The sequence below is a fragment of the Enhydra lutris genome, unplaced genomic scaffold, assembly GCF_002288905.1.
Source record: "Enhydra lutris kenyoni isolate GAN:26980312 unplaced genomic scaffold, ASM228890v2 scaffoldscaffold38, whole genome shotgun sequence".
NCBI classification, from domain to species: Eukaryota; Metazoa; Chordata; class Mammalia; order Carnivora; family Mustelidae; genus Enhydra; species Enhydra lutris.
Genome location: NW_019154122.1, coordinates 8,354,511 through 8,380,611, shown reverse-complemented (window position 1 = coordinate 8,380,611; position 26,101 = coordinate 8,354,511). Strand labels below are relative to the sequence as shown.

The 26,101-nt window shown below is 60.3% G+C and overlaps 1 protein-coding gene across 1 annotated transcript; it reads right to left on the bottom strand.

Annotated features, from left to right (window-relative positions):
• Nucleotides 1-230: 230 nt before the first annotated feature.
• Nucleotides 231-26,101, bottom strand: LOC111154665 (EPH receptor A2). Its single transcript, XM_022514463.1, is given in 18 exon segments — nucleotides 231-355; nucleotides 4,596-4,751; nucleotides 5,364-5,557; nucleotides 6,233-6,382; nucleotides 6,545-6,754; nucleotides 6,861-6,922; nucleotides 7,137-7,322; nucleotides 7,424-7,549; nucleotides 7,805-7,860; nucleotides 8,377-8,476; nucleotides 8,942-9,095; nucleotides 9,963-10,078; nucleotides 10,553-10,817; nucleotides 10,819-10,886; nucleotides 11,005-11,160; nucleotides 19,307-19,976; nucleotides 21,336-21,403; nucleotides 25,903-26,101. Coding segments are annotated over 18 exon segments (2,928 nt in total). The 5' UTR covers nucleotides 25,988-26,101; the 3' UTR covers nucleotides 231-249.

The following is a 26,101-nucleotide window of genomic DNA, read 5'->3' as shown; positions in this document are numbered from 1 at the left end:
AACATGGCAGTGCCTGCTAAGTGCTTGGCAGTCTGTCCTTTGTAGACGAAGAGGCCCCCAGCTTGGGGTCCCTGAGCATCTCCCCAGTTTAGGCCTAGCTGTTGTCCAAGACCCCCCCACTCCCCGTGCCATCAATAAGAAATAGCTAGAAATAAATAAGGTCCCTGGTGGCCCAGCACAGAGCTGGCAGGAAGGCCACTCCGTTTCTTCAAGTATTCTTAGCCAAGGGGGTTCGTGGCCTGCCGGGGCTCAGATGGGGATCCCCACTGTGTTCACCTGGTCCTTGAGTCCCAGCAGGCTGTAGGCGATGCGTTTCTGGTGGCCGGGCAGCCGCACCCCAATCTTCTTGATGTCGCTGTCGGGGAGGGAGAGAGGGAGTTAGGGGCTGGCTGGGGAGAGGTGGGGGGGGGTTGGGAGAGTGGGCAGAGGCTCGACGCCAGGATCCACACCCTGAAGGCTTGCTAACATCGACAAAGTTCGGAAAGTGACAAAAGCACCCACTCTCTGAGAAGTTCTCCCCCCGCCCCATGCAATCTGCACCACTATCTGTGAAGCAGGTGCTCTTTTCACGCCATTTTCGCAGAGCTGAACACTGGAGGCTCAGAGAGGTAAAGTGACTTGTCCAAAGTCACACAGCCAGGAGGTGGAGGAGCTAGAAATGGAAGGAGCTGTGAACGGATGCCTTCTCTCCCCCAGCCTGGGTCTGTCCTCACTGTCCCCAGCTAAGGCCTCCTCCCCAGGGCAGCACGGACGCCATCACCAGGTGCAGGGGAGCGGAGGCAGGGACCCTCTAGGGCTGCTGCTCACAGCTCTTCCCAGCCCCCGCTTTAGTCCACTCCTATTCCCTCTGAGTGCCTACTGCTGACAACCGAGGAAGAACTCAGGAAACACTCTGCATAGGGACCTCAAGGGTTAAAGTTCTGTTTGCAGGCTGTTAAGGACAGGAGCTTGCAGCCCCCAATCAGGTGACCAGGTCACCCGAGACAGGTGTTCTCCCTTTAGGATCCTCATTTCCTCACCTGTGAAATGGGATGAGGACCCAACTGGAGGGCGGGAGACCCCCCAGAAACAGGTGGCAGAGGGGGACGGCGGCCTCAGTGCCGGATGGGGAGATGTGCCCAGGAGCCCACAGCCCTCTCCTGCCCCCCTCTCTGTGCCCCGCCCTGTCCCCTTGTAAAACCACTTATGCTCCCAGGAGCCCTGGAGCAGGACGTTTACTGCTCACTCTGGGACTTTTCTCCTCCACCACCCTCACCCACCAGCCCAAACCCATGAAAACACCCAGGTTTTTATGGGCCGTCTCCTGGCTATAAATGAGACTAATTATACGGTAGGAGCTCCTGTTTGCAATTCCGGAGACATGACTTTCCCACAGGCTCTGGGAGCCCTCAGAGAGCTGCTGGGCAGGGAAGGGCAGCCCCAGGTGCGTGGGGAGGGTGGCTGAGGGACCCCCAGGAGGGGCTGGCTGCCCCCGCGGCAGCAGGAAGGCCCGACGTCAGACACCAGGGAGAACTTCCTAACCCACCCCTGCGAGGCATTCTAACCGAGACAGCTGGCCCTTCTGAAAAAGCAGCGCTGTTTCCCCCACACCTGCAGGTCTCCAAGTGAGGCTCCCAGGGAAACACTCGGATCCCTGGGGAAGGAGGCACTTCCCGAAAAGGCAGGATCCTGGACCCTAGTCCGGACTCACTGACCTTGAATTTCTGAAGGTGGGGCAGGGAGTCTGCATCTTATTGGGTCCCAAAGACCCTGATGTCTGATTTAAGAACCAATGGGTTAAGTGAATGCCAGGAGGGTAACAGCAGAGACCTAGTCCCCTGGGCTCCAGGATAGGCCTGGCACACAGTAGGTCCTCAGGATGTATCTGCTGAATGACTGATGGCTGCTTTAGTGAACGTGGGGCCACCGCCCAGGCCGCCTTGGGCCCTTCCTCCATACTGGTGTAGTCAACCCCATCGGGGTGGGAGCCAAGACAGCTCCTGAGGCCCATCGAGGAAGCAAAACCCCTGGGCTGGGAGGCAAGAAGCCCATTCTAGTCCTGGACTTCATCAAAGCCTCGGGCAGCTCCTGTCCTGTTACTCGGCCTCAGTTTCTGCATATCTAAAATGGGAAGCTTTGCTCAGATGCTCCTGGGCCACGTACCCCAGCTCCAGTCTTTTTCACACACGAGAGACCCTGACACCTTCCATGCCACACCTGCTTACCACAGAGGCACACAAGATGAGTCACGGACTGTCCCAAGACTGTTCCTGCCCCAGCCTCAGTTTCCCTCTTACCACTCCCAGACACACGACCGAGGCTACGTTTTTCCTGAGCATCCTCAATGCCCGCCCTGGTTCTGGGAAATTCAAAGGAGCACCTGCTGTGTACTGGCCCTGGGCACAAGCAGTGAGAGAGGGCTCCGAGAGCCTCCCACATCAATGATTCATTCCCTTGGCAAACAGGGCATGAGGACCAAGTCTATGCTGAGGGCACTCGGCGACCATAAGCCCCATTGGCCTGGGCTCCCCTCCCAGGAAGCTGTGTTGCATCCCCCCAGACACTGGACGGGGCCTCTTGCTGGACCGGGCATTTTTCTGGGCTACAATATCTACCATTTCCTTAGCTCCCCCAAAGACACGCAGAACCACCAGTCTAGCTAGAAACTGTAGCAATTCCAAAGTAACATGGTGAATGCTCAATCCGAGAAAAGGTAGCAAGCAGCCGGCCCCTGGGGAGGGACGGGAGCGGGGGACGGGGGGAAGCACTGAAGCCTAAACCTTGATCTGACCCCATCGGCGAAAGTGCCAAGTTCTGAGACCAACTCCTTGCCTCCCACTGGGACTCCCGGCATGTGTAGACACAGCCTTCGGGGGGTAAAAAAAAAAAAAAAGTGCTCTAAGATTCCCCATTCATTTCACTTATTTGAAATAAAGAAGGAGGCAGTGGTGGTGAGTCACACAGGCCCCAGCTCCGAGCGCCACTGAGCTCCGAGCTGGTAGGAGGTGGAGGGAGTGTGGAATGACTTCCTGCCTTTATTCAGGCCTTTCAAAACACAGTGCACATGCACACACACACAGCCTCCATCCATCCAAGACAGCCCTGTCCCTGCTCGTGGGAAAGGAATTGGCCGAGGAGCACCCCGGGCTATTTCGGGAAGCTTCTAAGAACATGTGTTTCCTGTAAGCCCTTCTCCTGGCCCTCTGCTCTGCTCACCCACAAGAGTAGCTGTGCTGTCCCCAGTGGGAGCCCCTGGAGGGGCCAATGGGCTGTTCCAGGTTCCCAGGCAAAAGGATTGGGGTGCAGGAACCCTGGCCTTTGCCCACAGGCTGCGGGCTGAGAGCAAGGGGGTCGAGGAGAGAAGGAGAGTGACATGGGTTAAGCCCCTACTGTGTACCAGGCATGTTCCCTGCACTCACCTATCCACTCTGCACAGCAGGGAACCAGGGACCAAGGCCCAAAGATGGAACCTAATCTGATCATGGTCTCCTGCTAGGACATGGCAGACGTGGGGCTTGAAGCTAAGCACAACTGCAGAGCTCGAGCCTGGGACCCTGCTGCTGGCTGGAGACAGAAGATATCCTGGGATCCATCTCCCTCTGGCTCACTCTGTCCCTGTCTGACTCCCTGTCCCCTGGGAGGAGACACAGCCCAGTCTAAGAAGCTCTGACCGGCAATCACCAGCCAGCTGAGGGGTCTTCAGGGGCCCTGGAGAATGTTCCTGCTCTCAGGCCCAGATCCCAGAACTTCTGTAACCCAGAACTGTGGGAGGCCCGGGTGGACCCTTCCATGTGATTCCCAAAACCTCCCAGCCCCAGGGCCCATTCTGGCCCTGACCTTGGACCCTAAACAAGCTGGGCTTTTGGGACTTGACACTATTTTTAGAGGCACAAAAGGCTAAGGGGATTGTGTCTTCTCCCACCAGGGATGGGAAGAGGTGTCCTCGCCAAGGCCATGCCGGGAAAGGTCCCTGACGCTGGAGGGGAGAGCAGGGCTCCCACAGGGCAGCCTGACAACCATGTGGGGAGAGATCCCCGGGAGGGGAGGGGCTATGGCACTCTCTCCTAGGCAACAGCCAGGAAGTCCAAGGGCTCTGCCCACTTCTCTTCAGCATCCCGGAGAGGCATGCAGCCCCTAAACGGCTGTGTGACTTTAGGCAGGTAACATACTCTCTGGGCCTCAGTTTCTCCACTAATGACCTCTGTGGTCCCTGATCTCTGGGCCCTCACTGACCAGCTCTGGAACCCTACTGGGCCCCTAGTGACCGTGGGACCCTGAGCAAGTCACTGCACTTCTCCATCCCATCCCCTGGTGGGGAGATGGACGAGCCCCAACGGCCAAGTTACCCCGAGGCCTGATTCACAGTGCTGGGGCACACAGCTGGCACAGTCAGCCCACGATCAACTCTGCTCTGATTCTGACAGTGACTATTATTTTCCCATTCTGGAAAAAAGGTCCAGGAACAGCAGGGAGCCAGGCTGGAGTGCCCAGAATTCCTGGCGGCTGGTCTAGCTCTGCCCTTCCTGGGAAACCCGTCTGCCCCCCAACGGGAAAGGAGAGCGAAGGGGGAAGAGGGGCGTGGTGGGCAGGTGGGGAGAAGGCGGGGCCGGACTCACTCGTTGGTCATCTGCACCACCTTCTCGATGGCCGTGTAGCCCGCCGCCAGGAAGTGCTCTGTGTACTGTTGCATCCTGATGGACTCGAGCCACTCGGACACCGTGCGGAAGGGCACCCCCTCGGAGCCGCTGGTGCTGGGAAGCCGGATGGACACCCTGCAACGGGGGTCATCACTTGCAGGTAAGCGGTGGCGGCATGGGGCCCCCCATGCCGCTCCCTAACCTGGGCGATTCTCCCAACTGCCCTGGGCCTCAGTTTCCTTATCTGGACAACAGAGAAGCCCGGTCGGGTAGGGTTCAGGGCACTGGGCTGGCGTGCTGTAAGCACTGGGTGTTTACAGCTCCTACAGGGCCCCTCCCCAACCCCCTGCCAACACCAACACCAATAACCACAAAATAACAAAATGTTCAGATTCAGGTTCCTGGAGGCACAGCCCCAGCCTGGCCAGCTGCCAGCATGTAAAATACTTAATCGTCCCGTCTCAGCTTCCTCATCAACAAAAGGCAGGTAATTATAGGACCCATCTCATCGGTCGTCCAAATGAGTTAAAACATGTTCGGCACGGAGCGCGGGGCCCGACACATTTCTCACATATGTCAACTGCGTCTCAGTCTCATCCGAGCCCCCATACAGGGTAAGAGCCCACGCGGAAGTCCCGAGCCCCCGGCCCCCGGCCCCCGGCCCTGGCCAGCCACTACACAGAAGTGGCTCAGGGGTAGAGCTGGGGGGGGGGGGGCGGCGCCAAGCCCGGGGACTATGGCACTAACCGGGGGTCAAAGTCAGCCAGGGTCTTGAGGGAGTCGGGAGCCCGGATGAGCTTGTCGAGGATGCTGACGATGTCGGCGAACTTGGGGCGGCGGGCGCGTTCCTGCTGCCAGCACTGCATCATGAGCTGGTAGATGGCGGAGGGGCAGTCCATGGGCGTGGGTAGCCGGAAGCCGTCGTTGATGGCTTTCATCACCTGGGGAGGCCAGAGGGTCAGCAGCGCCCCGCGTGGCCGCCAAAGCCCCGCCGGCTCCCTGGGGAGGCCCGCACCAGCAGCTGGGCACAGGAGGGAAGAGGAGCCCCAGACACAGAGGGGACGAGCACTCTTTCTTGAGCCCAACACGCAAGCGTCAAAGACACCGAAGGCGGATGCTGAGGAGGCGGTCTCCAGAGTTCCACAGAGGCAGGGGCTCCTGACCTTGCTCCCTCCGGAGCACCCCAGGGCAGCAGCCACACTGCATGCCCTCCAGCCAGCCTCCCTCCAGCCTCGGGACATCTACACCAGCTGCTCCCTCCAGCAAGCACCCTCTTCCCGTTCCGTGTCTTCCCCCTGCTCCCACGAGGCTCCTTAGTCTCCGGCCTGGCGAGCACACTCACACACCCCACGCACGCACACAGGTACACGCAGGTGTGTGCACACAGGAAGGCACCCGCCCTCCCCACTACCCGTTTCCGTGTCCCTCCACCGACCGGAAGCAGGGAGCAGCTCCGCAGCCCCGCACAAGGCCTGGCTCAGAGCAGACCCTCGATAAACATGGACCGGATGTACCAGAGGAAAGTGAGCCCCCAAAACTCTTCTCCGCCCGGCTCCTGGGGTGCGGAAAGGAGTCGAGGGCTCCAGTTCAGGGCAGGGCAGGGCACGGGGACCTACCTCATGGTTCGACAGCTCCCAGTAGGGCCGCTCGCCGTAGGTCATCACCTCCCACATGACGATGCCGTAGCTCCACACGTCGCTGGCGGAGGTGAACTTGCGGTAGGAAATGGCCTCTGGGGCCGTCCAGCGGATCGGAATCTTGCCACCCTGCAGGAGACCCCAGCCCTGTCACCGCTGGCCCTCCAGCCAGGCCCCCCTTGTCCGTGCGGCCTTGGGCTGTTCCCGCCCTCGGAGCCCACGCCCGGGGGGCAAAGGGCACAGCGTGGAGGCCACTTCACCCCTGGCAGCCACAACCGCCCGAGTGCTTACACTGGTGGTGTAGGTGGCCTCGGGGTCGTCCTCCAGCACGCGGGACAGGCCGAAGTCGGACACCTTGCAGACCAGGTTGCTGTTGACCAGGATGTTACGGGCGGCCAGGTCACGGTGGACGTAGTTCATGTTGGCCAGGTACTTCATGCCGGCCGCGATTCCCCGCAGCATGCCCACCAGCTGCAGCACGCTGAACTCGCCATCCTTCTCCTGCGGAGCACAGGCCATCAGCCAGCGCCCCCCGCCGCCGGCCCCAAACCCCCCAGCGCACCCTGGGCAGCTCCAGGACCCCACCAGCCCCGACCCACAGCCTCACCCGAAGGAACTTGTCCAAGGCCCCATTCTCCATGTACTCAGTGATGATCATCATGGGCTTGTCTGCAGAAGGCGGCACAGGTGTGAGGGGAGGGGGCGGCCAGAGGTGTAGACGGGGCGGGGGGGGGCGGCACAGCTATGGACGGAGCCCTTGTCTGGTGGCCCAAGTGTGCAGCCCCTCTTCACCCCCACTGTGGGTGAGCATGAATGGGGGGGAACGGGGGTCTCCCGCCTCCCCCACTCCGGTCCCCTCCCCAACCCTGGGGCCAGTGCTCACATTTGGAGACGACGCCCTCCAGGCGGATGATGTTGTGGTGGCTAAACTGGCCCATGATGCTGGCCTCGCTGAGGAAGTCCACCCGCTGCTTCTCTGTGTAGCCGGCTTTCAGCGTCTTGATGGCCACGGGCACCTCCTTCTTCCCCGAAGCCTTCAGCGTCCCCTTATACACCTCCCCAAACTCTCCTGTGGGAACACAAGAAGGGAGGAGCGCCCCGTCAGCCTGGCCATCGGCCATTGGGCACTCCCAACTAGTCCCAGACCCCTCTGCGGGGCGCCACGCTCACCTGCTCCAATGACCTTCTGCCTCGTGACACAGGAGGGATGGATCTCGGTGGTGAACTTGAGTACTGCCTGGTTGGGGTCCTCGTACGTGTGGGGGTCCACGTAGGTCTTTAAGGGCTTCAGTTGTTCTGCAGTGGAAAAAGAGAGGCAGGGGCACAGTTTGGTGAGGGGTCTGTGGGAGGGGTCCCCCAAGAGGAAGAGGAGATGATCACTGAGCTTCCAGCTCGGCCCCTCTGAGCTGCTCAAGGAAGCCCCAGCCCCCGCCCCCACCGACCCCTGGGGGCCCCCTCAGCTGCCCCATCTCCACCACAGAGCTGGGGGGAGGGGGCTGTGGGACCAGCAGGGCAGGGTGCGGACGGGCACAGGAGGCCACTGCATCTCACCTGACTTGGAGAAGTAAACATCCTCTGAGGACTGGCGGGTCCGCAAGCTCCTCCTCCTAAGAGAACCCAACAGGGAAACAAACACAGGGGAGGTCAGTGACTTCCTCTGGCCACAAGCCTCCTGATGCTCCCACCCCCCAGTTCTAAGCGGGGGCTTGGTGCGCTGGGCACTCCGCTCAGCAGGCAGAGGGTGCAGGGAAGGCAGTGGGAGAGGCAGGGAGGAAATGAGCAAGCAGGACTCCCTCCTTGGGATCAACGCCCCGTAATGGCCCCATAAGTGGCCATAATGAGGGCTTTCCTCATTAGAGCTCCCAGAGCTTCCTGCCTGCGTGCCCAGAGGAAGTGTGGACACACCGTTACTAACAAAAGCAAAGACGATGACTGCCATGTCCCGAGCCCCCACGGCGTGCCAGGCGCTGGGCTGGGCACCTGACAGCTCACTGCATCTTCCCAGGTCCCCGGGAGGCAGGAATTAGATTTGCCATCAGCCCCATTTTCCAGACAGGCAACTGAGATTCCCGCCCCCCCCGAGTCCCACCTCAGCCCTTGGGGAACCCGGCGTGGGCTCTGACCTGCGATGGATGAAGAAGCCGATTCCCGCCAGCACCAGAAGCAAGACCACGCCAACGGCCACGCCGCCAATCACCGCCATGTTGCCAGATCCTTCCGTGGCTGTCGGGGGAGAACAGCTCATCAGCTGGGAGCCCCCCCGGCACTCCAAATCATGGCAATGCCCCTTCTATACCCAAGGGCCATTTTAGGGACATGTGCTGGATGTCTTTACTCGTGATAGTTTGTGAGAATATTTATTCCCATTTCATAGATGATAAATGACAAATCTTCCCTAGGGAATACGGCAGGAACTGCCAGGTGTGTGGGACTCTTTCCACGACACAGGATTTGAACTGGGTCTGCCAATGCTGGACCCCATGTCCTTCCTTCTCAACACTGCCCTTTAGGCATGTCCCTGGGTCCCCCTCCCCAGACTCGGAGCTGATCCCCGCCAGGCTCTCCTAGGCCCTGGCTGACCAGGACGGGGGGCATTTCTAAGTTCTTTGACTCACTTCCTCCTCCCACACGTCCCAGCTGTCCTGTTTCAGGGCCCCGGCCCGCCTCACGCCCAGCTGCCCAACTCACACAACGTCTGGAACTCATGAACCTTGCTGCCGGCTCCCTGCCCCTCCTGTGTCAGCGCCTGCACCTGGACCAGGTAGACGGTGTCTGGAGCCAGGTCATCCAGGGTCACGGAGAAGCCCTCGGTGCGGCGCACGTTGTAACTGTTGGAGTCCCCCTGTGGGTGAGGGTGGCAGGGGGGGCATCAGCTCGGCCCACCAGAGACCACCCGCAGCTCAGCCTAGCAAAGCAGGTCACTAATGTTAGCAGACCCCGATGCTCTTTTACTTTTAAAATTTTATTTACTTATATATATATATATATATTTTAAAGATTTTATTTATAGTGGCGCCTGGTTGGCTCCGTCATTAAGCTTCTGCCTTCGGCTCAGATCAAGATCCCAAGGTCCTGGGGATCAAGCCCCTCATCGGGCTCCCTGTGCCATGGGAAGCCTGCTTCTCTCTCTCCCACTTCCCCTGCCTGTGTTCCCTCTCTTGCTGTCTCTGTCAAATAAATAAATAACATCTTTTAAAAATGTATTTATTTATTTGAGAGAGGGCCTGAGCACAAGCACAGGGAGGGACAGAGGGAGAAAAAGACTCCCTGCTGAGCGTGAGCCCAATGCAACATGGGCTCGATCCCACAATCCTGAGACCGTGACCTGAGCTGAAACCGAGAGTCGGACGCTCCACCGACTGAGCCACCAGGACGCCCCTTGACGCTCTTCTTACCGTGGAGGAAACAGAGGCTCAGAGAAATGAAGTAAGTCGCTCAAGGTTCCAGCCAGCAAAGGCATGACCCAAGGCGCGAACCCAGGTGTGTCTGATCGCCTGACTTGTCCCCCCAACCCCGACTATCTCTTCTGGGGACTCCAGAACACTCCGTCTTCTCTGCCACCACTCTGCTGTGCTGGCCTAGGAGAGGGGACTCTCGGATGACCCCAGACCTCGGTGTCTTCATCAGCAGAATTCGGTAAGCCATCTACGTGACCAGTCTGGTCCCCTGCTTCCAGCCTGGCCAGGGTCTGCCCTGACCCCGGAGTTACCTTTTTGCGGTAGGTGACCTCATACTTCCACACGCGGCTCTGCTGCGGCGGGGGGATGCTCCAGGACACGCTCAGCGAGGTGGTGCTGCGGTCCTCCAGCTTCACCTTGGGGGGCTCTGGGCAGGACAGTGGATGGGGGAGGGGTGTGAGGAGCCACTGCGGGGGCAGCTGCGGGGCGTGTGGGTGAGCGCCCCTAGACCTGGCCCCACCCACAGCCTGGGTTCTCCAGATCCCAAGCCAGGATTCTTCCGGCTCCGGCGCACAGAGCCCCAGGCCCGGGACCCCGCGGGCTGGCCCATCGGGGGCGCCCTCTGAGTATTCGTGAGCGCGGACGTAATAAAACCCAAGCAACAGCTGACTCTTGGTATATCCTGTCTGGGACCGGTACTGTCCTAGGAGGCTTCTACACGGTAATTTACTGCATCCTCTCAAGAGCCCTATCACGACTCCCATTTGACAGGTGAGGAAATTAAGAGAGGCCGCAGAGCTCAGAGGTAACCCCACAGCCCGTGGCCTTTAACCCCGGCTGCCGCCTCCCTCCGGACACAGCCAAGCCCTGGCTGGCCGTCCCGCTGACACCCGGCCCTCACCTGTCTGGTTGATGCTGACGCTGGCGGTGCGGAAGCTGCGGCTGGCCACCAGGCCCGAGACCCCATTGCGGGCCTCCACCGCGAAGGTGTAGTTCATGTGCGGCTCGAGGTCACTGACGGTCACGCTGGTGCGGGTCAGCGCGTGCGGCGGCTCCGAGTACCGCACGCTGGCCTCGCAGGGCCCGCACTCGCCCGACTCGGGCCAGCACTGCTCGCAGGTGACGCTGTAGATGAGGTCGTCCCGGCCCCCGCTGTCCTGGGGGGGGTGTCCAGCGCAGCTCCACTTTGGCGCCCATGCCCACGGCCGTGAGGTAGTGCGGGGCAGAGGGTGGGCCTGCGTGGAGGGCAGAGGCCAGAGTTCAGAGCCGGGTAGCCTGCGGATATCGAGCAGCACGCCACGTTCCCCCCACACCACCTCCCGGACGCCCTCCCTGACCCACGGCGAGACTCACGAGTGCAGGGCATGGACGGCAGGTCCTGCGGGGCCCGGAAGTAGCCTTCCTCACACTCACAGAATGTGGCGCCCTCAGGGGCCAGCACCGTGTGCACGGGGCACTCCAAACAGGGGCTCTCAGATGCCTCGGACTTGAAGAATCCCGGCGAGCAGGCTGGCGGACACAGGGATGGACATCAGTTCAACCACGTCCCACCCAAAGCGGCTGTTCTGCCAGGACCTCATCATGGGACCCCACGCAGGCTGCTAAACCTCTTGGGGCCTGTCTTCTCATTGGTCAACCAGGTTGTGATGACAAAGTACATGGCAAGCACCCAGAGCTGGGCACCCAGGAAGTGCCTCACCCCATGCTCCAAACCTCTGCACACGCGCCACTGGCCCCCACCAGAGCCATGCCCGAGCCTAGAGCTACAGGCTCCATCTCACCCCATGACCCCACCTCGCGCCTGCCTTGTCCCCTTTAATCCCTGCAGAACAGCCCGAGGGGTCCTCACCTCGGCTTCCAGCCACCCAGGGCAGGAACTGCACCTTTACCGCGGGCCTTTGTTGACCGATGGTCACCACAGCCTCACCCCAGCGGCCAGGCACGCCCACTCAGGATGCCACCCCTGTAGGTGTCCCCTTCACCCCAGGACCCGGCTGCCTTCCTGTTCCGGGGCTGGGCCACCAGGAAGCAGAGCAGGCCAGGCCCCCAGCATCTTCTGTGGAGCTGCTCCCAGGACCGAGTCATTTCCGCCACTCACAAGGGCAGCCAGGAAGCGGCTTTTCCTCCCCCGGTGGAAGGTCCTGTCCTGGCTGGGCAGGCTAGGGGCTCAAGCACCTGACTCCAGAGGCTTCTTCCTCCCACCACCCTATCCTGCCCCTGCCCCAAGCCCCTTCCTGGCAGGCAGGAAGCTGCCCAGACACGGGGCCTACGGTGCAGGGCTGCTCAGGGCTTGGGCAGTGGCCGAATGGCCAGAGTGGGGGGTGGAATCACCCTAGGGGACCTCTTCCGTAACCCCATCACTACTGTACCCGCCTCCATCTTATTCTTGGACAGAGTCCTGAGACACCTCAGGATATCACTCTGCGGCGTGGACCCTGAGATAAGCCAAAGCCCCTGAGCTCAGGGAGTGGGAGCGCATGACTATGTCTGCCATAAAGGGGTAGGTGAGAGCTAAGGAGGGCTGAGGAAACACAGCGGGATATTTCAGCTGGGGCTTAGAGGCTGAGTAGGAGTTCAGCAGGGCAGAGATGTTGGAAGTAATGTTGGAGGTAAGAACCAGCAGGACTCACATAGAAAATTATGAGTGGCCTTCTGGCCATAAACGGGGGGAGCAGGAGGCAAGAAGGCCGAGAGGCTTCCAGGGACCAGACTGTAGGAGTCCTTTAATGCCAGGCCAGGGAGCCAGGACTTTACCCAGGGGCGATGAGAGCCATTGGAGGACTAAAGGTTTGAGGCAGAGCCAAATGGCACAGTTAGATCCACGCTGTCGAGAAAATTCTTGGACAAAGTCTCCCTCCTTGTCCAGTCTCTGTGTGAGCGGAGGTGGGGAGCAGGACTGGGAGTCAGGGGACAGGACTCCAAGGCCACCTCGACAGCCGCTCTCGCCCACCGTGAGTGAGAAGCCTGTCCCACCACGTGCCGCTGCCAGCTCAGAACCGCAGTAGAGGCCCTGAGGGCGCTCGCCCAGGACAGAGGGGGCCTGGGACCCACTCCTGCTCTGTGCAGCAACACAGTGACCGGTGCTGATGAGGGACCTACGATGTGCAGCTCCCAGACCACACACCTGACGTTCCTTCAGTCCTCACAGCAAGCTCGTCAGATGAGGACACGGTATCATTCATTCCACTTTGGAGGGGAGGAGCCCGAAGCCCAGACAGACAAGGCCACTTACCCAAGGTCAACAAGCTCCCAGGACACGAAACCAAAACCTAAACCCAGGACGCCTGACTCTGAGCCCCTCTCCTCCCGCACGCACCTCGCTTTGGAGCAGAGAGAAACCAACGTTCTGATACGAGCCTGAAGAGACAGGAGAGGAGTCCTGCCCCACTTTAACAGCCCGAAAATCCCAAGACTAATTTCAGATCAGAGCAGCTGGGGGTGGGGGGGCTGCACCTCCCGACGTAGGTCTAACACGACACGTACACGGGCTATGTGAAGAAACGGTAGAATCAACCCCACAGCACTGGCTGAGGAACCAAGTCTCCTGCTGTCCGGCAGCAACCCACGTGTATATTTTTTTAAGATTTTAATTTTAAGTAACCTCTGTCCCAATGTGGGGCTCGAACTCACAACCCCGAGATCTAGAGTCGCGTGCTCCACCAACTGAGCCAGCCAGGCGCCCCTCCTGTGTAGTCTGCATTCCTCTTTATGTATCTGTCACGTTACAAAAATAGCTCTCTCCCCCCAGATCTTCAAGTAAAAATGAGACTCCAGAGAACCAGGCCATTTTACCTTGGGATTTCAACTCCCCCGAGTGCCCTGACTTGGCTCTAGAGGGGCCTGTGTATACCCCAGGTAAGGACTGACTCCAGCTGTCCAGGCCCAGTGGAGTCGGGGCGCTTGGGGGGAACCCCCAGAATCACCTTCCAGCCCAGGCTGGGGAGGGGACCTCAAGCCCCCACAGCTCGGGCTTGGTTCTAAAGGAAGGCATTAGCCGGGGGCACCTGGGTGGCTCAGTCATTGAGGGTCTGCCTTCGGCTCAGGTTAGGATCACGGGGTCCTGGGATCAAGCCCCACATGGGGCTCCCTGCTTAGCAGAGAGCCTGCTTCTCCTTCGCGCTCTCCCTCTGTGCTCTCTCTCAAATAAATAAAAATCTTAAAAAAAAAAAAAGGGGCGTTAGCCACCTGCAACCCCCCACAAAGCCGTGACCCCCCACGTGGCCAGTCCCCCAGTCCTATACCCAGAGGAGGAAGGTGGGGTGGGGGAAGAGTCAGGTTCCATGCTTTGGACCCAGAGCCCGGGGGTGGCCTGCCGGCTGCCGGCAGGAAAGAGGGAATTTGGAGAGATTTCCGCTGCGGATATGCCAGATAATACAGCGGATAGGCCCCATCAACAGGCATGTGCTTGCCTGATGAGAAGGCGCTGCCTCCTCCTCCAGCGGCACAACCACGAGGGGCTGTCCCCGGGGCCCTGCCACAGTGGGCCAGTGCTCGGGGGCCCCAGAGTTCACAGTGAAGACCCCAGCAAGCCCCTGCGTCTTTCTGACCTTGCCTGGCTGGATCTGCTGGCATTCTGGGCACACGTCGGGTGCTCACACACACCCAGACCCACCCACGTGCACAAAATACCCACGGTCCCCTAGCCAACCGGGGGACTCCTATGCAGCCTTCAATGCCCTGCTTGAGTTCCTCTCCACGGCGCTCCCGGACTGCCCAATTTCTGGCCCTCTTCTGCCCCCGGGGGGGGGGGGGCATCTGTTACTCAACCTTATGTTTACCAAATAGAAACAGAGCACTTCCTACGTGTCTGGCACCAACTGGGATATGACAGTGAGGCAGATAACACCCATTTCTGCTTTGGGGAAGTTCACAGCCCGGCTTTCGGGCTCCCTTTGAAATGACTCCTGCTCCTAGGAGAGCCTTCTGCAAGACCGGCAGCAGGCACGGGGCCCCGTCTCTCTGGGGCCCATGGCTCAGCACAGGGTCGGGCACGCAGTTGGGGTGCAGCTACCATCTGTCAGCTTGGTGGAGGGACCGGTGAGCAACTGAATGAGTGAATGAATGAATGAATGAATGAAGGTGTGAGTCAACGGCTAAAACCAGGACGTGCAGATTAAACGTTCGCCCCAGGAGCGAGTAGTGTCACAGCATCCTGGGAGACCTTGCGAGGACAGCACCCCAGGACGTCCCCCGCCCCACACCAGAGCCTGGCCTCCACGCACCTGTGGACGGCTTCTCTGGCTCCAGGTTGCCTGGCGGGCCTGGGCTACACTGAGCATGGGAACTGGGCCACAGCGGCTGCACCCAGAGCGGCACCCCGGTTTTTCCAGTTCCCGATGCCCGCCTCTCAGGTGGCAGCGTGGAGTGACTTAGGGACATACGCCCTCCGGGGTGACGCAAATCTCGCCCCTGGCGGAGCCCCTCCCCCCAGGTCCAGCCACCTCCCCAACTGGTGGTGGCGAGGTCACAGGGTCAAGAGGTCACAGTGGCCATTCACCTGGGGCCAGTCACCTCCCCAGGCCATGGAGGCAGAGCGTGGACTTTGTCTTGTGCCCTGACAGGCAGCCAATGGTGACCCAGAAGTCACGGACCCTGCCCACGACCCTGCCCATAAAGGGAACTGCTCGCTTCTGACCCTGCGGCTTCTCCCCTTTCCCCACCGTGGGCCCCAGCAGCCCCATGTGGGGATGTCCCCATGGCCCAACCGCCCCCTTCACACACACCCCAGAGAACTATCTTCAGGCACATTCCTCCCCTGAGCCCGAGATAAGCGCAGCCCCGCCACCACCCCCACCAGCCTCCACCTCCTGCTGTCTCCCCACCACCAGCCTTTTATCTTCTGTTTGCTTTCCCTGCCTCCTTCCTTCCGTTCTGGGGACCCATTTACCTCTGGAGAGGGAGAGGGCAGGAGGGGCCGCCCCATGGAGCTGCCAGCCCGGTGTGGGCTGAGGGTGGGGCAGCTAGGGCGCAGAGGTAGGGGGGCTGCCATCCATGACTCCCACCCCAGCGGGCCAGAGGAAACCACAGAAATGAGGCCTGGAAAGGGACGTGCCCAAGAGTCAACAGCTCACAGAGCCCCCAGCCTGGGGCTCAGTCACATCCCGATGGAGTGGGGCTTCTGGCGATAGCTCCCCACAAAGCCTGGGGCCAACCTGCCCCGAGACCACCTTGACCAGAGCTGTCCCCTGCCCAGGGAGAGCCTCCCCTTCAGCTATGGGCCCCGGGCTGGGCCTGGGCCACTCAGGATGCCAGTACGAGGACCCTGCTCCTCGCCCCGTGTGGCGAGGTCACCCAGTCAGCTGCTTACCAGGGCAATCCAGGTTTTCAGGCTTTGGGTAAAAGTCACAGGAGGCAGATTCTGATCACGAGCTCGGCCAGGGTCCAACACCCGCCCCCCCCCCGGACTTTGACAGGCAGGCTGAATGAGACCCAGAGGGGACTTGCCAAGGGCTCACAACTTATGAGAAGGACACACGCCAGGGGCAGTGAGCTGGGAACCGTATGCCCCCCTCTTCTTGGTCACTGGTCACTGTTTCCTCTCTCTGGGCCTCAGATTCCTCATCCACAAAATAGAGCGAACGTCCTCAGCCTTTCTGGGTTTAGGAAGACTGAAGGAAACCGAATGAAATGCTCAGCCTGGTGCCTGGACCGGGTGGGGTGTCCCTATGAACCGGGGGACAGAAATTAGAGAGGAGACATCCCCAGGGGGCTGGGCCCCTTGAAGGAGCAGGAGCCTCCAAAGATGGAATTCCCCACGGTGCCCATCTCCAGCTCCAGACTCCCAGCTGCTGGGCTGAGCCTCTGGCCTGAGCCGCTGGCCACCTGCTCACCTGGCCGGCAGTGCCCACGGCTGAGGCACCAGGGAGGGCCCCAGCAGCTCAGGGGCCGATGCCAACACAGGAAGCAGAGACAAAGCCACCCCAGGGATGAGGACAGTCAGCCTGAGCGACTCCACTGTCCCCCAGGCAGGGCCGGGGGCAGGGCGGGGGCCCAGAGTGAAGGTGGCTCATTCCTGACATAGCTCCAAGAGCTCTCCGGGCAGGGTGCCCACCTGTCCGATCGCAGCACCTGGGAGGTGCCTCCCTTGTGTTGTCCATTTAACTCTTTCCTGAATGCCAAGGTTCCTGGGGAAAGAACCCTGAAAAGCAGTGAGCTCTGAAGATGACCCGGACCAGGTGCTCGGTGACCTCAGGCAATCCACACCCCTCTCTGGGCATGATCTGTCATCAGTAAAAGCCCCAGTGGGAGAATCTGGCTCCATGACCCTGTGGAGGGTCAGGCGGGGAGGGCCAGCCTGCACCTGCCTCCACTTCTCCCACCGTGTGCTCATAACGGCACCCGACCATCCACCCTCCCACACCAGGACCCGCCATCCGGGGGCTGCACAGTGAGCTCGTGCTCTGTCCGCTGGCCAGGAGCTGAGTCAGGGATTCCAAAGGAACTGGTCATTTCCCGCCCCATTTCCTGACCCATCCTCTGGCCTGGGCGCCGCCGCATCGCCCGGATTCAAATCCTGCTGCAACCACACATCGCTGTGTGACTCCAGGCAAGTCTCTCCACCTCTCTGAGCCTCTGTCTCCTGTCTATGAAGTGCCACGAAGACAGGTAGGCCCGATTCAGCAAGCCTGCCAAGAAAGTGCTCACCTGGCTCCCAACAGCCCGTGGAGGGCACCTGTCTGCAGGAGCTCCTGTTATCATCTCCACTGGCCCCATGGTCGGGGGGGCACTACTACAAATGCCTGTAGGGATCAGAGAAGCCCGGCTAGGGCTTCCCAGCCATACCAACGGCCCCTAAGAACGACGCTGAGGGATCTCAAGGAGGAAAAAGTAGGGCAACAGGTGGCTGGGTCCACAAGCCAAGTCAAAGATTTTGTTCTTGGAAACCAGTCCTCCCAAACTGGGGCCTACGCATCTCTTCACCAGCAAAGCGTGCCAGAACCCTGACCCCCCTCCACCTCCAGGGGAAGGAAGCTTGCCCCCTCCTACTGGAGAGAGTCTCCCCCCTCCAACCGTCCCAACCCCAACGTCCACTTATCTCTGCAGGGCCTGAATCACCAGCCTGTGGAAAGTTTTCAGCTGCCCCTCACCCCCCACCCCTGCATTCTTGTGTGAGGATGTCATGTGGGAGGAGCCTGCTCAACCCACTGGGCTGCCTTGGCCCCCCACACCCCACAGTCATTGTCTGAAACTGGGAGTGTGCACCGGAGATCACCTAAAGCAGGGGCCGCCTCGGGAAGAGAGACTCGGCATAGGGGAGCTGGAAGGACAATGGGGTAGTAGGAAGGGCCGCGGTAGGGACTACACTGCAGGCCTACCAGGGAACTTCTCATCCAGGGGTTCACAGACTGTGTTAAGCAAGGTTCTGAGGATTTGTTTGAGGAGGCAAATGGAGCCTAACAGAAAAGGCTTTGGGCTCCTCCAACATTTGAACCTACTTCGTCTGTCACACGATCTATAGCTAAAAAACAAGCAGAAAGCCTCTTATTTTAGGCCAGAGATGAAGAGAGATTCAACCAAGATCACCCAGTAGGTACAGGCAACTGCAAAGACTGAACCCCAGTTTCTCAACACCCCGCTGATCTCAGCAAAGAAATTCCCAGAGAGCGCGGATGAGCTGGCCTTCCAACGGCTGGCCTGCATTCCACAAATGCCCTGCCCCACAGCCATTTCTAGAAAAAGCCACCCACTGAAAAAATCCACATTGATGTAGAGATTTCCGCTGTCACTGGCCCTGGCCGTGCCAAGCCACAGCCTCCCTATGCGAGCTCCCTAATGCCCAGGCCCCGTTCCCAGACACAGTCCCAGACAATCGGACCCCCCTCTGGCTTCTATCCGTCATCCACGGAAGATTCATCAGGAGAACCTGGGTCACAGCCCTAGGGAAGGTCAGGCACGGAGGGCAGACTCTGCACCTGCCTTCCACTTTGACCTCAATGCAGACACTTTTCCAAAGTTTGCCAGGTGAGTCGTGTGCAGCTGGGGGGCCATGTGAATCCTGGGTCCAGTTCCCTCACCACCACGCACCAAAGAGCAGCCTGAGACCCAGAGAAGTTAAGTGACTTGCCTTAGGTCACGCAGTGAGCTAACAGAGATGGAACGAGCTCTGGGGATGGGACCATGCAACCACAGTGTTGGTATATAGACGATACTGAAGTTATATTTGTGGAATGAATCAAAAATAACAAGCACACTTAAAAGCACTTATGTGTCAAGCACTGAGCTAAGCACTCCATGGGCATTAGGTCATTTGATTATCATAACAACCCTACAAGATGGGCCCTGTGTTCCTCTCCATTTTACAGAGGTGGCAACCAGGCACAGAGAGGTTAAGAAACTGGCCAAAAGTCACACAGCTGAATACAGAGCTGAGATTTGAACCTAGGCATGTTTGCCCTAGAATCCTTGCTCATAACCTCCACGGCACACGGTTTTTCTGCTTATTCCTTCTCAGTGAATGACTGAACCCACCCATAAATAAGGAAACCGAAATCCGGAATGGCTCTGGGAGTCCCACTCACAGAACCACCGCGCATCAGAGTGGGGGCGACCTTCCCAGGGTCCCCACACAGCCAGAGCCAACACTAGAACCCAGAAGCCCAGCCTCTGCTCCTCCCCCAGCACTCCCATCCCCCACCAGCCCCGCACGGCCACTCACCCTGGCAGGCGTCCTCCACTTTCTCATAGCCGGCCTCGCACAGGCACTGACCGATGGGCACCAGCCACTCGCCATCCACCGCGCAGTGCATGCGGGGCTCGTCGCCCCCCGGTGGCACCACCGCGTGCTCCACGCAAGTGCCGGCCACCGTGGCCAGGGAGGGCGCGTCGGAGCCCGCGATGGTCTCGGAGAAGCGGGCCAGGCCCTGCAGCAGCTCAGGGCACTTCTTGTAGTACACGCGGACGGAGAGCAGGGCCACGCAGGCGCCGATGTCCTGGAAGGCCAGGTAGAAGCCCTTGCGGGTGAGCGGCCCCACAGAGCGCTCCTCCACGTTCAGCTTCACGTGGCGCGCCTCGAAGTCGCTGCTGACCGTGATCTCGTCGGGCGCGATCGTGTCGATCTTGGTGAACTGGCGCTTCTGGAAGTTGGTGCCGTAGTCCACGTCCGACTCGGCATAGTAGAGGTTGAAGGTCTCCTTGCAGGAGCTGGCGCCCCCAGGGAAGCTGTTGCAGTCCCGCACCGTGAACTTGAGCTCGATGAAGATCCGCTCGGCCTCGCCGCGGTACACCCAGTTGGTGCGGAGCCAGTTGTCCTGGTCACCGGCCACCACGTTGCACACAGAGTACATGTAGATGGGCATGTCGTCCATGATGTTCTGCATCAGGTCCCACTGTGCGCAGGGAGCGGGGGTTGGGGGGTGGACACAGGTGAGTGTGGGCGAGTGCCCAGGGAGAAACTGAGGCCCAGAGGCAATGCCCAGGTAGCAAGTGGGCATCAGGACGACACTTAACAGTTTTTAAATCCTAGCTTTGGAACAGGTCATCCTCAGAACATGAGCTCCGTCTCCTCTGGGAAGACTTGAGCCAAGTGCCCCCCTCTGGCTCCCAGAATCTCCACATTCCCTTTATCACAGCACTTGGCACCTCTGTGCTGATACCTCCATCTGTCCCCACACTAGATTCTGAGCTCACTGGGGCAAGGACTGCATCAGACTCATTTATTGTATCTCCAGGGCCTGCAAGGAACAAAGTTGGAGCTCAGGAAAGCACCTGTTCAAAGAACAAGGGAATGACTGAATGAATGAATCAAAGCAGAGGAGCTGGGAAAGAAGCCTGGACTACACCACAGGACATTGGCCAAGGCCTCACTCCAATGTCCTTGGGCCTCAGTTTTAGTCTCCCACCCTATAAAATGAGTGTTGGATTAGGTGATCTGTGTTCCCTCCCAGCAGGACATTAGAATGTCCTAGAGGGTCCTGGAATCTACAGAGCTGTATCTCAGGCCTGCAGAGGGTTAAGGTGACCAGGGACAAGCACATGACTCACACAGATCTGGCCAGCAATGGAAACTGCCCCAAGTAGTCCCCTGGAAACGTACTTCTCCCTGGCTCAGGGCCCCAGGACAAACTCAGCAAGGGCCCATTATACAGAGAGAAAAACTGAGACCCAGAGAGCATCAATATCTTCCCCAAGGTCACGCAAAGCCAGGAAAAGGATCTCAGGGTCTTGCCCACCAGTCCTGGTGGCAGTCGGGCAGGGAAGGGGGGCAGGTCTTGGGTGGGGATGAGGCAAAACAAATTCAGCCCCTAGCAGGAAGGGGAAGTACCAGCTGGGGAAGAAGGGAGAGGGGCCCAGCAGGAAGGAACTGGATCCGGTTTCCTGGGGCTAGAGCTACTGTTCCCTGTCTCTCCCTTACCCCTCACCTTCTGGGCTGGGACTTTGAAGACAGAAAGCCTTTAACCCCTTCCTCCCAAGAGGTAGATGGAGGAAACTAGAGGGGGTTCCTCTGAGCATTGGCCCGCTGGACATCCAAGGGGCTCTGCTCAGCCGGGGCTTCCAGCTGTCTCCCCAGCCCTTTCTGCCTCTCCGTTCCCTACCTTCCAACCCCAGGCTCCCTGCCCCAGACTCTGAGCCTGGTGTGGGAAGCAGGAGCTTGATCTAGGACTGAGCTGTTGGATTTAGGCTGGCCCCACCTTCCCTGGGCTTCAGTTTCCCTATCCCCATGCCCCCGCTTGACCTTGAAGGCTTACCCCTTTGCCGTATGGGTGCGTGAGCCAGCCGAGTTCCCCTTTAGCTTCGGCGAAGTCCAACAGTACAACTGGAAGAGAAGGGAGGGAGGGCCTGTGAGCTTGGGGGGTGTGTGTGTCCCCAACCCAGGTCCAGTGGGAAAGGTGAGAGTCCCCCAGGAGGCCCAAGAGGCCTTGATGGCTTCCTCAGCTGTCATAGAGAGAGCACACTATATGGGGTCACTATATCCCAGAGACCAGGGATGCAGGCAAGGGAGGGGACCCAATCAAAGCCATGTGACAGGCTGGGGGAGGACTAGGGCCCCCGTCTCCCAGGCCACAGCTCCAGCCACGCCAGCCCCTCTAGGGGTCAGCCCCCAGCTGGGTAGTGCAAGACAGAGCTCAGCCCAGCAGGGGACAGCAGCTGGGCAGAGAGCTGGGGCGGGCAGGGCTGGTAAGTGACACCACGCCTGCCCCGTCTGCTTCCGGAAACAAAGCCTCTCAACAGCACTTCACACGCCATGTGGGGCTCGGGAGCTCTCGTGTCTGCCCCTGCCACATCCCCGCCCCCAGCATGAGACACCCCCACCCCACCCAAGCCAAGAAGCACACGTATGTACATACATGTCTCGTGGCATTCCGAGAGGGCTGTTAACAGGTGGGAACAGCTCCAGGGGAGGAGGGGGGGGATGATGAGTGGGGGGTTTATGGAAACTGATCTCCCCACTACAAAAGCCACAGAGCAGGCAGGATGAAGCTCTGACCCACAGGGCCTCCAGGAGGGGCCCAAAGATACACACAGCTGGCGAGGTCCCGTCCCTGGGAAAGTCGCTCCCACTGCCCTGTCCCTCACACCCTGGCTATGGCCCCGCCGGCGGTGCCTGGGGGACCAGAGATGGAAACCTTCAGAGAGGACTTCCAGGTCCACAGGGAGGAGAGATGCATCTGGAGCCTGATGGAGGGACACACTACCAGCGGCCTCCCAAAATCCAGCCCTGCCCTTGGGCAGCTCCCATCCGTCCATCCCTGGCTCTTTGCCAGGCTCGGTGGCTACAGCCAAGACCCAAGACCCTGGGTAAGTCAAGTCCAGGTCGCAGACAATAGGCACCACCCTCCCTAAACAGAGAGGACACTGGGGGAGCTCAGGCAGGGAACCTAGACAATGTCCCGTCCCCCCCCCCCCCCCCCCCGTATCAAGAGGGTAAAACCCTGGTGGAGGGGGACCAAGCACTCACTTTCTTGGACCCTGGAGCATGAGGATTAAATAAGGCCTCAAGAAGTGGCATTCCTCAGGCCTAGGATTTGGAAGAGTATCTCTAAGGGTGGAACCCGGACAGGCAGGGGGCAGAGATGGGCCCGATTTAGGGGTGAGGCTGGAGTGAGGGGCTAGAGAGAGGAGTCTTCGAGATCCCTCCTGGGGTCAGGATGGCCTCCTCCCCTGGGCTGAAGGCCCCCAGGCCTGATGTGAGGCATTGCCAGCCGCTGCTGACCTGGGCCAAATCTCTCTAGGAAGGGCCCTGCAGCCCAGACCGGAAGGAGGAAATCCGATGTGGCACCTGTCCCAAGGCTATGGGGATAGGGGAAGGTGGCTGGAGCGGGTGGGGTAGGGGCACAGATTTGTTCAGGCATGCCCGGGGCCCAGGCTTGGAAAACTCACTCACCCCACTAGCAAATGGAATGTTCTGGCTACAAAGGAAGGAATCTGGGGGTTCCTGGCTCCGGCTGGGTGGGTGGAAGGAAAATAGTGAGTGCCCCCCAAAAGTTCTCTGTATCTCCTCCTCCTAGACTAGTGGAAGCTGCAGACTGTGCCCCTGAGGGACGTGGCCCAAGGCTCCCAGCCTCTGAAGGGTTAACCTGGCCCAGAGGGACCCCACCACCCCTGCCAGAGCACATTCCCCTTCCAGCCCTTGGCCTGGCTCTTGAAGTATCACGGGGCTCAATCTGAAAAGAAAAGAAGCCTTCACACAGGAAGGAGGCTCCCCAGGGGGCTTCCAGCCACAGCCCCCTCCCTGTAAATTCCCTAGAACTGATCACCAGGAACGGAGCCCAGCCTGGTCCGGGGCCCTCTCCCCAGCTCTTCAGGGACAGAGGGCTCCGGTTCCCTGGAAAGGGTGGGGGGCCTGGGAGCCCCTTGGCTCACCGATAAGCCCTGGTTAGGCAGGCTCATCCAGGAGCCCTGGATCCCTCTCACCACCCCCAGGAAACCTCCCTCCCTGACTCTCTGCCTTCGGTTCCATCACGAATGTCAAATGGCTTTCTTCACTCAAACACTGCACTACCTGGGGTCACCTCCCTTCTCCCCACATCCCACTTAACCGAAACCAACTAATTCCTAAAGAAAAGCGGGGGACTATAGGGGCTCTGTGGGGGAAAAGGGAACAGAGGGCAAACGGGGCTCTTACAGAACAACCCAGCAAAGGACTTTCCGGGGCCCCGGAGCACTCTCCGGCACCCTTGCCATCAGCCACCTCATTGGCACCACAGCACCCCTGCCCAGCTACTCTGTTTCCCAGGAAAATCGCCCTGAAACCACAATGCCAGGGGACGTGGGCTCCAGCAGCTCTAGATGCCATCCTCTCAGATCTGACCCTCTGTGCAGAGGGCCCTGACTGGCAAGGGCTTAGCTTGGGTCTCCCTCAGTTTCCCCATCTGCAAAAAGAGGACAGATTCAGTGGCTACTGAGAATCCATCTGAGTCCATCTGGGTCTTCAAATACATTCTCGCTCCTCTACCCACAGGGAGGAAGCGAGAAAGAAGGAAAGTGAGCAGCGGGTTATATTAAGGGTGGAAGGGGCCTGTGTGTCCTGCTCTCTGCCCACACATACACACCTCCCACCTACCCCCAGGCAGATCCACCACACTGGGCCCGAAAAGCAAAGAACAGAACCCACCAGCAGCTGCCAGCTGGGCCAACACCCCCCACCCTACCACCACCACCACCACCACAGGCATATCTAGGGAGTTGTTCACGGGGACTCTTGGAGCCGAAGCAAAAATGTTCCCCCACCCCAGGACTCTCCAATACACATCCTTTTCCTCCCTAATCCCATGGGGCGGGGGCTAGTGGGCTAGGATGGGGAGGGCACAAGGACGGGGCAGCTACAGGCTTCCAGGCTGGCGACCAGGGCTGCGCAAGGCCGCTCAGCAGCTCAGTAGTGTGGGTCCTGCCTAATCCCCTCACCCCCAGGACAGCCTCCCAGAAAAGCCTGTAGTGATTCCAGCTGTCTCTCCCCTTCTCTCCAGGCACAGTCCCCCAGGAAGGGGGAGGACCAAAAGCCAGTGGGGTAGGGAAGGGGTTGAGTATTGGAGATGGCAGCAATCCCTGCCTCCCACTCCTGCAAGTTGGGACCAAGAGCCCTGACCCATCCAGGAACTGGGACAGGATGCGCCCCCCACCTCCACCTCCAAGAGTTCCAACTCTGCCCTCTTTTGCTCCCAACCTGGAAAAGCAAAACCTCCCACCCCTTTTTGGGAGGCAGATAAAGAAAGCAAGGCTCAAGGAAACTTCTCACTCGCCGGGTTTCCTCTGCACTTCCCCCTGCTGGAGCCTGCGGAAGCCGCCCTCTGCCCAGTCGGACGGGGAAAACTTGCTCTCACTGTTGGAAACCGAAGCCGGCTTCGGCCGGTGTAGGACAGGAAGGTCCCCGGCCAAGGGCAGGAGCCCCCACCCGCTCTGCGACCCTAGCCGAGGGGCAACGCCCCCCGTCACACACCTGCCCCACCCAGGGCAAAGTCTGCCGGCCCCTCACCCCGCTCCGCTCCGGGAGCGCTGGGGCGGGGGTGGGTGATTCAGTCCCCCACCCCCGGATGCCCGGACTCCCCGGTGGCCCTGGGGTGACGGCTCCACACCTTGAAAGACCGCGCCCCCACCTGCCGCATTTCCTCGTTCTGAGTCACCCCTAGCTCAGAACGCTTGACTTTGGGACTTCCTGTCCGCAATCGCGGCCCCGAACCTGACCCCCGAGCCTGGGAATGCGGGTTGGGAAGACAGGGAGGCTCTGCGTGGGCAGGTTGGCCCGAAACTCCCCCCATACTCTCCTGCCCGACTGGAGGCAAAGGGAGGCGTGGAGAAAATCTCAGGGAGCAGGGGCTTCCGCTGGGGGCTCCCTGCCGGCCGAAGATACCCCTCCCCAAAATCAAGGGGCCTCCACAAGGATGCTTCTCCGCAAAATCGGGGCAAGCGGGTTAGGGAAGACAAGTCACCGAGACGCTGAGTTCGCGGAAAGCTCCTCAGACACGCCGTTCTCCAAGGGACCCCCGCGCCCCCAACGGGACGCGTTCCTGAAGCCGACAGCGGGACTGCGACCGCGTGGCCGGCGCCGCCGCCCGTTCCCGACGGCCTCCGAGCCCCGCGCGCCCGGCCGCCACCCCTGGGTCCCCCGAGGCCCCCTAACTCTGGTGCAGGGGTTCCCAGATTCGTCGCGAAGGCGGCGCGCGCGCGCCCTCCCGACCCCAGCACAACGGGGCTGGCGGCGCCAGGTCGGTTTCCAAAGTTGCGCGCGTCGCCCCGCCGGGCTCCGAGAGGCTCGGGGTGCCGGGGTCGGGCAGCTCGGGCTGCGGCGGGCCGGGGCGGCCCCGCGCGCGCACTCACCTTCCTTGCCCTGCGCCGCAGCGGCCGCGGCCAGCAAGCAGCCCCACAGCAGGGCCAGGCAGGCGCGAGGCTCCACACTCTCCATGCCGCCTCCTCGCTCCCGGCCGGGTCCTTGGCGCCCTGGTCCCGCACGCCCGCACGCCCGCACGCCCGCCTCGGTGTCCGCTCCCGCCCGCGGCCCGAGCGCAACTTCTCGCCT